This window comes from Ursus americanus, chromosome 15 (genome assembly GCF_024610735.1).
Source record: "Ursus americanus isolate L20-20 chromosome 15, mUrsAme1.1.p, whole genome shotgun sequence".
Taxonomy (NCBI): Eukaryota; Metazoa; Chordata; class Mammalia; order Carnivora; family Ursidae; genus Ursus; species Ursus americanus.
The window spans coordinates 40,318,712-40,331,766 of record NC_142141.1 but is presented as its reverse complement, the minus strand read 5'-3'; the positions used below and the strand labels follow the sequence as shown (position 1 = coordinate 40,331,766).

Here is a 13,055-nt window from a genome sequence, read left to right as displayed (position 1 = left end):
ATTAGAAATGAAGGACGATGCGGGTAGCTAACTGGCTCAGTTGATAGAGCCTGCAACTCTTGATCTCAGGGTTGTGAGTTCAAGTCCCATGTTGGCAGCAGAGGTTACTTTAAAAAAAAAAAAAAAAAAGAGGGAAGAGGGAAAATGGGTCCACAGAATGAAACTAGCAAAATGTCAAAGGCCAAATGTTAACAATGAAAAAAGTCAACTAGTAAGTGTTCTCATTAGGTTGGAATTTTAAATATAATCAAATCATTCTTAAATGTATAAAGGAACAAAGAAAAGAGGAAAAGAAACTTTCAGAGATAGTGAAAAATACTCTAAGATCGAGTTACCACACAGTGAACTTTCCTGGCATGATACCATGGCAACAACCACAACAACTAAATACTCCACTTCGTTAATACCTTAGCTGGGAAAGATTTCTGTATTCTAAGATTAATGATTAAGCACTTTCTGAAACCATCCAAGTGGCCCTGACCCACAACTTCTGAATAATTACAACAGTAGCCCACATCTACTGAAGCCTAAGCATGTGCCAGGTACTCTGCTAAGGATCTGCATAATCACATTTAATATGCATACATGTTCACATCTACCTATCAGATAATATTATTATTCTCATTTTCCAGGTAAAAATACAACCAAGGCTTAAAGGACCAGCCTCACTCACAGCCATGACCAGTGGTTGTTTGCTCTCCCTAGAGTTGTGGCCCTGGAGGGACGAAGAGGGGACTAAGGAAAGGAGAAGGCCCTGGGGTCCTTCCAGCTCTTGAGTAGCTTCACTCTACCCGAGTCCCTCTCCATTTTTACCTTCCCTCTTCACCCTCCCAGAGCAACAAAAGATTAGCAGTTATAAGAATTATTCCAGTTCAATTCTACCTCCCAACCTATCTCAAGAGGTTTATTTTAAATGATTCATTAAACTGCAAACCTACTGTTCTTGTTGACTCCTAAAAACACATCAGAAGTCACAAGCTTAACTTTTAAGACACTAAGGGTGGTTTCCTGCTGGAAAAACAACTCAAAGTGCATGCTCTCCTGGGATGGGTCAGCAGTACTACCTTCGAACGTGACAACCACATGCAGGTTATACATCTTTACATATATTATGCTTGCAACCGTATGAGATACACACACAGACAAAGCAAGAACATACTAAACAATGGAACTAATTGCTTTGGTTAAGGTAGCATAACTGATGGTAATTTTATTTTTCTAACTTCTGATGTTTATAACTTTGCTATATTGTCTTTTTTCTTAATATTGCCTTTATCATGGGGCGCCTGGGTGGCACAGCAGTTAAGCGTCTGCCTTCGGCTCAGGGCGTGATCCCGGCGTTATGGGATCGAGCCCCACATCAGGCTCCTCCGCTATGAGCCTGCTTCTTCCTCTCCCACTCCCCCTGCTTGTGTTCCCTCTCTCGCTAGCTGTCTCTACCTCTGTCAAATAAATAAATAAAATCTTTAAAAAAAAATATTGCCTTTATCATAAAAATAAGTATACATCTTTAAAGGTGATTAAAAAGAAGCTTTGGGGGCACCTGGGTGGCACAGCCGGGTGGGCGTTCAACTCTTGGTTTTGGCTTGCATTGTGATCTGGGGGTTGTGGGATCCAGCCCTGCATTGGGCTCCCCACTCAGCGGGGAGTCAACTTGGGTTTCTCTCTCCCTCTGCCCCTCCCCACCCACGCAGGCGCACTCTCTCTTTCTCTCTCTAAAATAAATAAATCAATCTTAAAAAGAAAAGCTTTGATTGGGGCGCCTGGGTGGCTCAGTTGGTTAAGCAACGGACTCTTGATTTTTGGCTCAGGTCATGATCTCAGGGTCGTGAGATCAAGTCTCGCTGGGCATGGAGCCTGCTTGGGATTCTCTCTCCCTCTCCCTTTACCCCCCCCAAATAAAGAAAATTAGAAATAAAAAAAATTTTTTTAAAGCTTTGGCCCCTGAAAATCCAATTCTCACTAAAGAACACTGTCACACAGGGTGGTTTAAGTGGAAGTATTCCAAGAACATCAAACATCCTGTTGAAGGTGTTCAGTGAAAAATCTAGAACTTTAAATTTCTAAGTATGGGTTGTCCTCAGCCTAAAAATTTGATGGCAGCCCTAGTTTTAACATCAGAGAGGGAAGTAGGGTGCAGAAGAGCATTGGGTTCTAAGACAGAGGATGTTTGTATGGCAGCTGTTTGATCAGGCTGCAGGAAATGTCTCTTGACATAGCCTCATGACATCTTCTGATGCTCCATCTGCAGAAGTTGAGTGGTATTGGAGAGGATCCAGGGAGATGCCGCAGGAAGCACATGCAGGAGAGAAAAAGCAGAAGCTTTGGAGAGATCATCAGGCTAAAGCCAGAGCTAAGAAAGTGATCATTTTAGGAAGAACTTTTGATGTCCTTTGAATCACTGTCAATGACCTCTAAGCTCCAGGAGAAAATTCTGCCATCAAAAATTAGTTTGGAATGGAAAAAAGTTAGAGTCTTTAAAAAAGAAAAGTGATGGATCTAGAGTTTGCTTTTAAAGGTATTTTTTATTGCTAGGACTGAGCAAGGAAGTCTGTTTTAGGATAAGCCAATGTCTTCTAGTCATGGATCCATCTAAGTCATCAGAGTTAGTAGTCCAACACAGTAGTGTTCCACCAAAAAATCATCTCAATCATTTCATCTGCTTTGTAGCCCCAACATCTAAAATAGTGCCTGGTACTAGCAGGTGCTAAGTAAATATCTGCTGAATGAATTAGCTGTATCTCCAAGGGGCCCTGTATCCACTCACAGTTACCTGGTAGAGAAGCTAACAAAAGCCAAGAAGCAAACTGCTACTAGAGACCACCAATGAGAAAGCACTTTAGCGTGTGAATGCCAGCCATGACTACAGGCATGTTTCACTAATAATACTACCTGCATTCATAAATGTAAGGATGGAAGAAAAGCCCTGGAGCGAGACTGCTCGAGTTTAAATCCTGGCACCACATCTTGCCAGCTGTGACCCCAAGCAAGGTACTAACTTCACTGGGTCTCTCCACATCTAAACACACAAAAGGAAGTAATAGTATCCACTGCATATGACAGTTGAAAGGATGAAATGAGATAAGCACAGTTCCTGGGACACAGAAGTGCCTAATAAATATTAGTAATTATTCACTGCACTATTTTGATAAATACCTCCAGCTATTATCTCTTGAAAAAACACAAGATCGTAGATCGGTTCACTTCTTTCCATGACAAGATATGGCCTTAAATGAAAATTAGGCAATCAAACACATTCTTTTCCCTGAGGGATAAATGAAAAGAAAAAAATGGTTCTTAATCTGGATTTTTGTTTTGACCCTTCCTCAATCTTCTTTTCTCTTCTTGCTTTTCCTTCCCACGTCTACATAAAAACCTTTCCTAAGCTCCTGTGGGTCTGGCTTAGCCACAGGCACTGCTAGCTCCAGGAGACAGTTCTTATCTCTGGACTGCAATACTTCTGTGGTGCTGGGCAGGACATTTAACCTTGCCGGGCCTCATTTCCATATCTGCATTACAGAGGAAGAGTACAGTGGTGGAAAAGATTATCTTTAAATTCTCTCCCAAATCTAAAAATCTACAAATATGGGGCGCCTGGCTGGCTCCCTTGGTAGAGCATGCGACTCTTGATCTCGAGCTCGAACCCCACATTGGGTGTAGAGATTATAAATAAACTTAAAAAAAAAAAAATCATGGGGACCTGGGTGGCTCAGCCAGTTAAGTGCTGACTCTTGATTTCAGCATGGGTCATGATCTTGAGGTCATGAGATCAAGCCCCATGTCAGGCTCCACCTGGGCGTGCAGTCTTCTTGAGATTCTCTCTCCCTCTGCCCAGCGCCCCATTCTCTCACTTGCATGCACGCACTCCCTCTTTCTCTCAAAATAAATAAAATCCTTTCAAAAAAAAAAAATTACACTGCTTTCTTTGGCTCTTTGTGCTATCTAACACCTCCCCATCACAGTGTGTGTTTCTGTTGTGGAAAACGGGTCTAATTTAAAATGACACTATAGATTAACAACAGACATGGAAAGACATTTACAATATAGATTTCCGGTGAAAAGGCAGATTACAAAATAATATGAGCAATATTAAAACCATTTTAGAAAAAATATGCATACACCTATACACGTCTGACGGGGTACACTGAGTTGCTTGTAATTTTTCTTTAAAAAATTCTTTGCAAATCTATATTTTCTTATTTTTCTACAATGAACACTTATAGCTTCTGAAATAATAATTCAAACAGGTGTTTTATTTAGCAAGAAAAATGGATCTGGCTTCCCAACTATTCCTTGAAGGGGCACCCAGTGGTTCGCTTGCACAGAGGCACAATGTCCGTTGCACTGTTTGCCTGGGACTAAGCTGGGGTGGTGATGCTGAGATGTTTCTAGGTACCAGCCATCTGGTACCACCAAGAATGATCCAGCTCTCTCCCTCCCATTCACTTCAATTTCCAGAGCCACTGGCTTCTCCCTTACAAGCTCTACTGATTTGTAACCCTCTGGACAGAGTTCACAAAACATGACCCAAGGTCCTAAACTACAGTTCAGGATTTTAACGTTCACATTCACTGACTCAGAATCAAGGACAGACGTCAATCCTCTCTAATCCCCCCAAAAAATAAGCTATCATATTTAAAAGCATCGTCTTCAACTAGTTTATCCAGTAGAGCACTACTGTTTTTAACACAAAGTAATGACTCTTGACAGACTCTGGCATACTGAAGAAACCCACTGCTGAGCCTTCCAAGATCTGATTGGCCAAGAACAAGCTCATCACCAGGCACAGGTATCACTACATCATACAGCATGAAGACTGTTCTGGCACCTCAGTGACCCAGCAGAGAGGTGCCTGTGAAACCTGCGATTTCCCAGCTAACAAAAGCAAAGCGCATACAGAGAAGTGATAGGAAGACAAAACACCAAATGCAGTAAAGATGAAAGCAATATGAAGGAAAGGAGTAGAAACAGAATGACAGTCCAGAAAAGTGTTCTGAGGGACTCCTCCTCCTGAATGAGCCAAGAGATTACCAGACTCGGTATTCTCAGAGGTACATAAGCTACGCCTCAAAGCTGCTCATGTCAATTTCCAATAATATGATATCTAGCAAAAGTTATACACTTAAAAACAAATTGCTTTCTCACCCCCTCATACCTTATCTTTTAAAAACTGTAAGCAATTTAGGTCAGAGCCCTTCCCTCCCTTATAAAATATTTTTAGAGACAGATTACAACAAAGAAACAGTGTCTACACAGCACTATTTCATCGAAAGAAAACAAAAACTGCCAACTATAGGGATCCAAAAAATGTCACCATTTTGGGACTGAACCACTCCCCTTCCCTAATTATCCCTCAAAGGAAATGTATCAGGCACTGTGGGTAAAGAGGGAAAACATGTCTAATTACAACATGTGCACTTGGTAGATGAAAAATCTGAACATTCTTGAACTCTGGCCACATTTCAGAAGCCTTTCCATTTGTAGTTTAATCTCACTGAACAGGAAAGGTTAAAGATCAGTTGTATTTCAGCAAGGGCTCAATCAAAAAAGACACAAAGAGAAACCGACATTACTTTCCCCCAATACAAGGGAAGACTGTTGAAAATTCAAGATGACCCTGACTCCTTATCAAGCATCTAAGGAGGAAGTGGGTTTTTATTTTCAAATTAGGACTAAAAATAAAACCCATTTCACGAGTATTCTCAACTAGAGAAAACACATACACTGAATTTGAAGATGAATGCATAAAGGCTTCAGGCCTCAGGTGGTCTTACAGAAGCAGTCCCTGACCAAGACGTCTCATCCACAGCCCACCTACTTTGCTGTAAGGGGTGGGAAGACAGCTGAAGACGATGAGTTTTATAGTGCTCCTGCACACTGCTGCTTAAAGTACTGGGGAGAGGGGCAGGAAAAACCTTCAGGAATCCAAAGTAAGAATGCATCTCATTAGGCAGCTGGATTGGGAACTATTGCTCAAGAAGTCCTCAGCATGGCCTACAAGCTATAACCTCTCTAACCTGGTTTCCTATGATTCTTCCCCTTACCTACTTGGCTTCTTCAGGGCTGACTTCCTTGATGCGCCTCCAACGCTCCAGACTTCCCTCTACCAGCACTACTCTTTCCTCAGACCCAAATATCCTTCAGGTCTGCTCAAGTGCCACTGTGGCAAGGAGGAAAATGGTGCCTTTCCTCTTCCCCTGATACTTATCACCTCCTAATATAACCATGTAATTTACTTATATTTATTTTACTTATTGTTTACTCCGTTCTCCGTCAAATACGCGCCAGAAGAGCAGGGATCTTTGTTTTGTTCACTGATGTATATATATCCAAAGAGTTCAGAACAGTGTAGGAGCTCAAAAAAAATATTTTATGAATGAATGAACTTGACCGTAAAACTCCAGGAGGAAAGCAAGAAGGGGTGAAATGAAAGGGGGAAGAAATGACAGAGGGGAATTCTCAAGGGAGAGAGCTGCACTGCTTGCTGATGGGAGGCGGTGCACGGTATCCAGCCAGCTGCATCAAATAGCACTGTTAGAAGCAGGCAGCCGAGACACGCGAGCTCTGAAGACTCAACTGAGAAATTCCAAGGGCAGGGCAGACCCACCCAGGCGGCGGGCTCTGGGCAGGTCCCCACGGGGGCCCGGAACGCGCAGCCCTTTCCCTCCCGCGGTATCCAGAGCCCCAGCTCCACGCCAAGATAGGCAGGCGCGGCCCGGGCCGCAGCACCTTCCCGGCTCGGGCCCCTTCACCTGGTCGCCGGCGACTGGGCCCGGCGCTCGGGCACCTGCCTGCCCGCGCCGGAGGTCCCCACCTCAGCCCGCGCGAGATCCCAGAGAGCCTCCGAGGGCCTCACCACGCCCGGCTCCCCTCCCGCACACGCACAGGAAGCGCCCGCGGCCCTCCCCGCAGCGGGGAGGGGGCTCCCGGCGCCCCTCGCCCCGGCAGCTCCAGCCCGACGCCCCGCCAGCGCGGCGCCCCCTCACCTCAGGGCGCACGTACGACACGAAGGAGGGCTTGGGCGCCTTGGTGCCGCCGCCACCGCCGACTACCCCTTTCCCCAGCATACCGCCGCCCTAGGAAGCAGCGACGCGCGGGAGCAGAGACGACCGCTTGGAATCGGCAGCGGCGGCGGCCACCGGCACTGGCGGCTGGGGCTCCGCCCATCCCCAGGGCCGCGGCGGCCGCGGCGACGCCCGCATCCGGCTCCGCCGCTGACACCGCCCGCCCCGCCCACTCCGCGCGCGGGCCCAGGGAGTCGGGAGCCCGCGGCCGAGACCACGCCCCCTCCGCTGGCGACAGGCGGGTCCGGCAGGCAGAGATTCGCCTTCGGAGATAGGCTCCACTCCGGCAAAGCCCGCCTCATCCGTTCTCTGATTGGGCAGAAGGCGCTGCCGGCCTAGCCCCAAGCCAAGCTACTTCTTGAATGAACCTAGAAAGATGTTTCATCTGACCAATCCAGAGAGCGTTCTTTCCGGACTCCCCGGCTATTGGATAGCAAGAATGTCGCTGTCGTCCAACGATGCTAGGGTCACTAAGTTGTGAACATTGGTTTGTTGCGGTGGTTTTCTTGCTGTTGTGGTTTAAAACTTTCGAAAGTGTGGTGTATCCAAATCTGCCGTATGAGTTCCAGATCCACATCGATAACGTCCAGGTTTATTACTTTAAATGTAGGCAAAGATGAGACAAATCATTGTTAACAGGGACTTAGGAATAGGTTTGAATGATCATAAAAGACCCGTCGACCTCATTTTTCCACTATTTTTTTTTGTTTCTTTGTGTTCTGACAGAAGAGTAAAAGCCCTAAGAGACTTACTGTATCCACTTTCCTAAGTTACCGATAAAATCCTCATTTTTAGTGAAAATTGCAAAGAAAATTCATTTTCACATTTGGTGCCAAGCATTGTGTTAGACACAAGTGAATAAGACAGGACCTGACTCTCAAGGTGAGTCTAGTGTAAAAAACGAATAAATATTTGCAGTGAATTTTTTCACTGTCAGGCACTGTGACTAATGCTTTTTACCTTCTTCATCTCCATGAGCGTCGCTCCCAAAGCCACTCCAAATAAACATAAAATCCAAGGGAAAACGAATGTGCTTATTTTTGCAAACATAGTTTCAGGGCAAGTCCTGTAGCCGCATTTCCAGTTAGATTGCCCTCGTCAAGCCTATCCAGTATGGCGGCCCTGGAGCCACAGTTGAGTAGCATTATCCCGGTTTTCAGCTGAGACAATAGATGCAAGTAATTTGCCCGGGTCTCACAACTAGTCACTAAGAGAGCTAGGATTCCAACCCAGGTTTGTCTGATTCCAATGCCCCAATTCCTAACATTGTGATTATGCAAATTAGGAAGGAGCGCAATTGAAAGGGGCCAATTCTATTTGAGAAGACCAAGTCGGTCTTCATAAAGAAAGACACTCTTCAGGGAGGTGTTGAGGAACAAAGTTATTTGTTCAGACTAAAATATCACTTTCTTTCACAGCAGTTTTTACTTTCAAAGTGACATGACAGGGCAAATTTTTACTTTCTTACTTTTCAAAGGACTTTGAATTTCCATGGTTTTCCACCATAGTATGTTACCTTGGGTATCTATGGCCAGGGTTGGCTTCTTGGACATGCAACTAGTGCCGTCAGTCACACTGGGCTGGCACTTAGAAGTGTTTGAGGTTTAATGCTCTGCAGTTGCAACCTTGAAATTCTCAATCATTTTATCTTGAATTTATGTTTTTTTAAGTGAAGTTTGATGGGCCGATGGAGCAAGCCCAGGGGTCTTGCAGCCTCATTTCCTACACAGTCCTGCCTCCCGTCCTCTCCCCACTTCTTCCCTTGTGCCCACTCCCCTGATACCTTGACCCACCCCCCCAGCCAATCCCATGACTGCTGCCCATCTCTGTTGCGGCAGCAAGCTCATTGCTAGGAAGGAGTGAGAAGGGAATCTTGCATTCCACCATTGCCACCCACCTCTCACCCCCATGGGTGCCTGGACACTGACTAGGAGATGATTAGGGTCAGGCACAGCCCCCACCCCACCCCTTCCTCTGTCTCTGGGTGAGGTAAACAACCATCCTTGCTCGAGACTGGAAGTACCATGGCTCCTGGTGCCCACCACCATGCAGGTACCAAATGTGGCCACGCACAACAGTTCTAATCCCTTGGGGGTTTGCCCATACACCGTGGCAATAGGAGTTGACTTCCCTGCCCCTGGCCAGGACTCCACATTTCCATTTTGCACTGAGCTCCTCAAATTGTGTAGCTGGCCCTGCCTATGCCCTTTATTATCTCTTTGTCTTTGAGCAAGGTACTTCTCTCAGTGCCTCTGTTTTTATGTAGGATGATGGCAATGGCAGTGATAATTTTCTCAATCTCTTGGGGATTGTTCTGAAGCTTAAAGATGATCCAGGTGATGCCCAGTAAGCAATAAGAACAAAAGAGGGACAGCTGTCTTGGTACAATCCTACCAAGCAGGACTTAATTTCACCCATTTCCCCAGACTGTAGAAAGAGAAGCAAAGTGACTTCCCCCAATAACCGGCTGTGGGACTTCATTTAACAAAGACGTTTTGTTTTTTGCTTGTTTGTTTTTGTTTTTAATTTCTAGCCTAGTCCTGGGACTAGAAATAACAGCTTTTATTTTTAATCGACGGCACCAAATTTCCCTCTCTTCAAGCCATCCTGCGTTATGACAATTACTTTATCCTACTCTTCAACATCCATTTATGCTCAAGTTGGTTTGCAGTGTGATAATTCTGGACACTTGACACAGCCACTGCATTCATATACCCTCAGGAAACTATAGCCAGCAAGAGAGGAAAGGTTTTAGAGAGTGAAAGACTAGCTGTTTCCAGGGGCAGTTTAGCCTCAATGATGAAAACCCACACCTTTTTTCTTTTCTTTTCTTTTCTTTTTTAGAAGGATCTACACCCAATGTGGGGTTCAAACTCACAACCCTCAAAATAAGAGTCACATGCTCCACTGACTGAGTTAGGTGCCTCATAAGATAAAAAACAAAACAAAACACCACACTTTCTTTAAGAAGCAGTAAGGGAATGAGGACAGAGAATAAACTAACGTGTTTCCATCTTGCTCTTAAGGTTTTCCAGCTATCAGCATATTTTTGCTTAATCTTTAGGGTGTGGGTCAGATCTCCTTGGGACAGCCTCTCCCAGCTGATTGAAAAATTCCTGTCATGCTGAGGTCAAATAATTCTCCATCTATTAATAAACACAGATGGAAGCCCTTAGACATTGAAATATTTTAATTTACACACAGTAGTTTAAAGTCACTCTTTTCTCCTAATGCTGCCCTAAGCTTTCTTGGAGAATTATAAATAGTAACAAATCTTTGCTCACATAGAAACAAGTGCCAGACCAAAGGCAGAGCTTCCCACAGACAAGTGAAACCTACAGCATACTCTGAAATAGGGGGAAAACGTTTTCCTCTGGTGGATAGTTAAGCCTAGCCACATTCCCATTTCCTCTTCTTTGGAGTCACTTGAAGCAGCCTATCTGTGCATGTTATTCATCTTTATCTGGTATGGGCACATAGTAGGAATTCAATCAATATTTACCCCTAAGTGAGTGAAATGTTGTTAGATGAAAAGCAGCCCAGGCGGCAATTACCACGTGGGGGAAGCAAGAGTTCGAATGTATATCATATTTTATGTATTATGTTATATTACATATATATAATATTCAAGGACTAAAATGCACATGTCCACTTGCCAAACTTCAACTTTAGCAAATGGTCTGGATCTGACCATTCACCCTCTATTTTCACTGAAAATAGAAAATTCCTTAGCCTCTTGCTGCAGCCAGGGCTCTTTCAATCTTCCTCCGAGGATGGTGAGTAATAGATCTGGATTAAGAAGCATTTGGACTGTTCTCAGTCTTGTGCGCTACAATACGAGGTCCTGCTAGGGAGACTCAGAAATTGTAAACAAAGACTTTCTGGTAATTTTTCCCCCACAAAACATGCGACTTAAGATGGTCACACGGTAGGGGGTCTTGATGAGCCTACTCTATGCTCTGTATTCTCATCAAACACAAGTTAATGGCCTGATTCGTTTTTCATTAAATAAAGATTTAGTAGTGGCTCACTGTGACTTGTCTCCCAGCCTCCCCCAACAAGACTGGAAGTAAAAAAAAAAAAAGGGGGGGGGGCGCCTGGGTGGCTCAGTCAGTTAAGTGTCAGACTCTTTTTTTTCTTTTTAAGATTTTATTTTTTTATTTGACAGAGAGAGAGGCAGCAAGAGAGGGAACACAAGCAGGAGAAGTGGGAGAGGGAGAAGCAGGCTTCCCGCTGAGCAGGGAGCCCCATGCGGGGCTTGATCCCCAGAACACTGGGATCACAACCCGAGTGGAAGGCAGATGCTTAACCACTGAGCCACCCAGGCGCCCCAAGTGTCAGACTCTTGATCTCAGTTCAGTCTTGATCTCAAGGTCGCAAGTCCACTTCCAGCATTGGGCTCCACGCTCTAGGTGGAGATAAATAAATAAATAAATAAATAAATAAGACCGGAAGTTCTCTAGAGCAGCGAGAGTGTCCTTTATAACTAGCACCTAACCATGAACTGGATGCTGCAATATGAAGTGAGCCTTTAGTGAGAATGGGAAAAACGAAGATTCTCATCCATTAAGGGGTAGGGGAAGGATGGGGTAAATTGATGGGGCAAGAGGGAGGGCAACTTTGCAATATCCTTCAAAAACTGTATCAATAATTTCACTTCTGAAACATAAAGTTTCATACATACATGTCTATATGCAACCTATGAATACACCCATACGTGTGTGAAATGCCATGTGCCCAAGCCTACTCATTGTAGCAACTATTTGGAAAAGTCTAAATGTTCATCAAAGGAATCGATTGAATAAATTATGGAACAGCCATAGAGTGGGATACCGTGCAACTGTAAAAAAGAATGAAAAAATTTTTAAGTAGAGGTTGTAAAGTTTTGGTTAAAAGTAAATATTCTGGGGTCAGGTGCTTGCTTCCAAGCACCTGGCTCCCCCAATTAATAGGTGTGTGACTCTTAATTAAACATTTATCTTCTTAGGTTTCAATTTTCTCCCCTATAAAATGAGGGTCATAGAGGAGCCTGGCTGGCTCAGTCAGGAGAGCATGAGACTCTTGATCTTGGGGTCATGAGTTTGAGCCCCACCTTGGGTGTAGAGATTACTAAATAAATAAACTTAAAAAATATTTAAACTGAGGGTTAGGAAGATTATAATGGCATCTACCTCATAGGATTGTTCTGAGGATTAAATAAGTTAATGAATATACAGTGTTTACAGTGTTGTTACATTAGGTGTGAGAACCACAGAATATTCAGTGATCAAAGCAAGGGGCAGAACAGTAGGCAGAGCAGGCTACCATTTGTATAAAAAACTAGAAACAAAGACAGCATATACCTAGGTCCTTACATTTGTATAGAACACCTTTGGATAGATATAAAGGGAACTATGACAATTGCTTTTAGAGGGGGAACTTGGTGTTTGGAAGAAAGATTGAAAGAAGAGTTTTCACTGTATACTCTTTTTTAAAAACATTTATTTATTTATTTATTTATTTATTTATTTATTTATTTATTTATTTTAGAGAGAGAGAGAGAAAGCATGAGCAGGGGGAGGGGCAGAGGGAGAGGGAGAGAGAGAATCCTCAAGCAGACTCCACATAAGTGTGGAGCCCGACGTGGGGCTCAATCCAGGACCCTGAATCATGACCTGAGCCAAAATCAAGGGTCAGACACTTAAGTGTGCCACCAGTCACCCCTCACTGTATTCTCTTTTATACCTCTGGATTTTAAGCCATCAGAATTATTACCTAGCTCAACAAGAAATTAATTTAAAATTACACACAAACTCACACACAGAATTATCTCCTGTAGTTTTTAAAAATTGGGGTGAAAGTCACTTGACATAAAATTAATCATTTTAAAGTGAACAATTAAAATATATTTGATTTCAATTTAAAAGCAAGAGCCTTTTATAAGACATTGTCATTTTCTGTCTCTGCTTGTCTTGGCATTAGTTCCCAAATCAAGCCATCCATCAAGGTCTA

General features: G+C 43.9%; 1 protein-coding gene across 4 annotated transcripts in view; it reads right to left on the bottom strand.

The window, feature by feature from the left end:
* MTMR12 (myotubularin related protein 12) overlaps window positions 1–7,220 on the bottom strand; it is a 65,610-nt gene extending 58,390 nt beyond the window's left edge. For 3 of the 4 annotated variants that reach the window (XM_045787192.2, XM_045787193.2, XM_045787194.2), the window contains exon 1: window positions 6,987–7,220. In XM_045787192.2, coding sequence (XP_045643148.1) covers window positions 6,987–7,067 — 81 coding nt within the window. In that variant the 5' untranslated portion in view covers window positions 7,068–7,220. The remainder of the gene's footprint in view (window positions 1–6,986) is intronic. The other variant, XM_087867949.1, reaches the window with a different exon arrangement.
* Window positions 7,221–13,055: the final 5,835 nt, after the last annotated feature.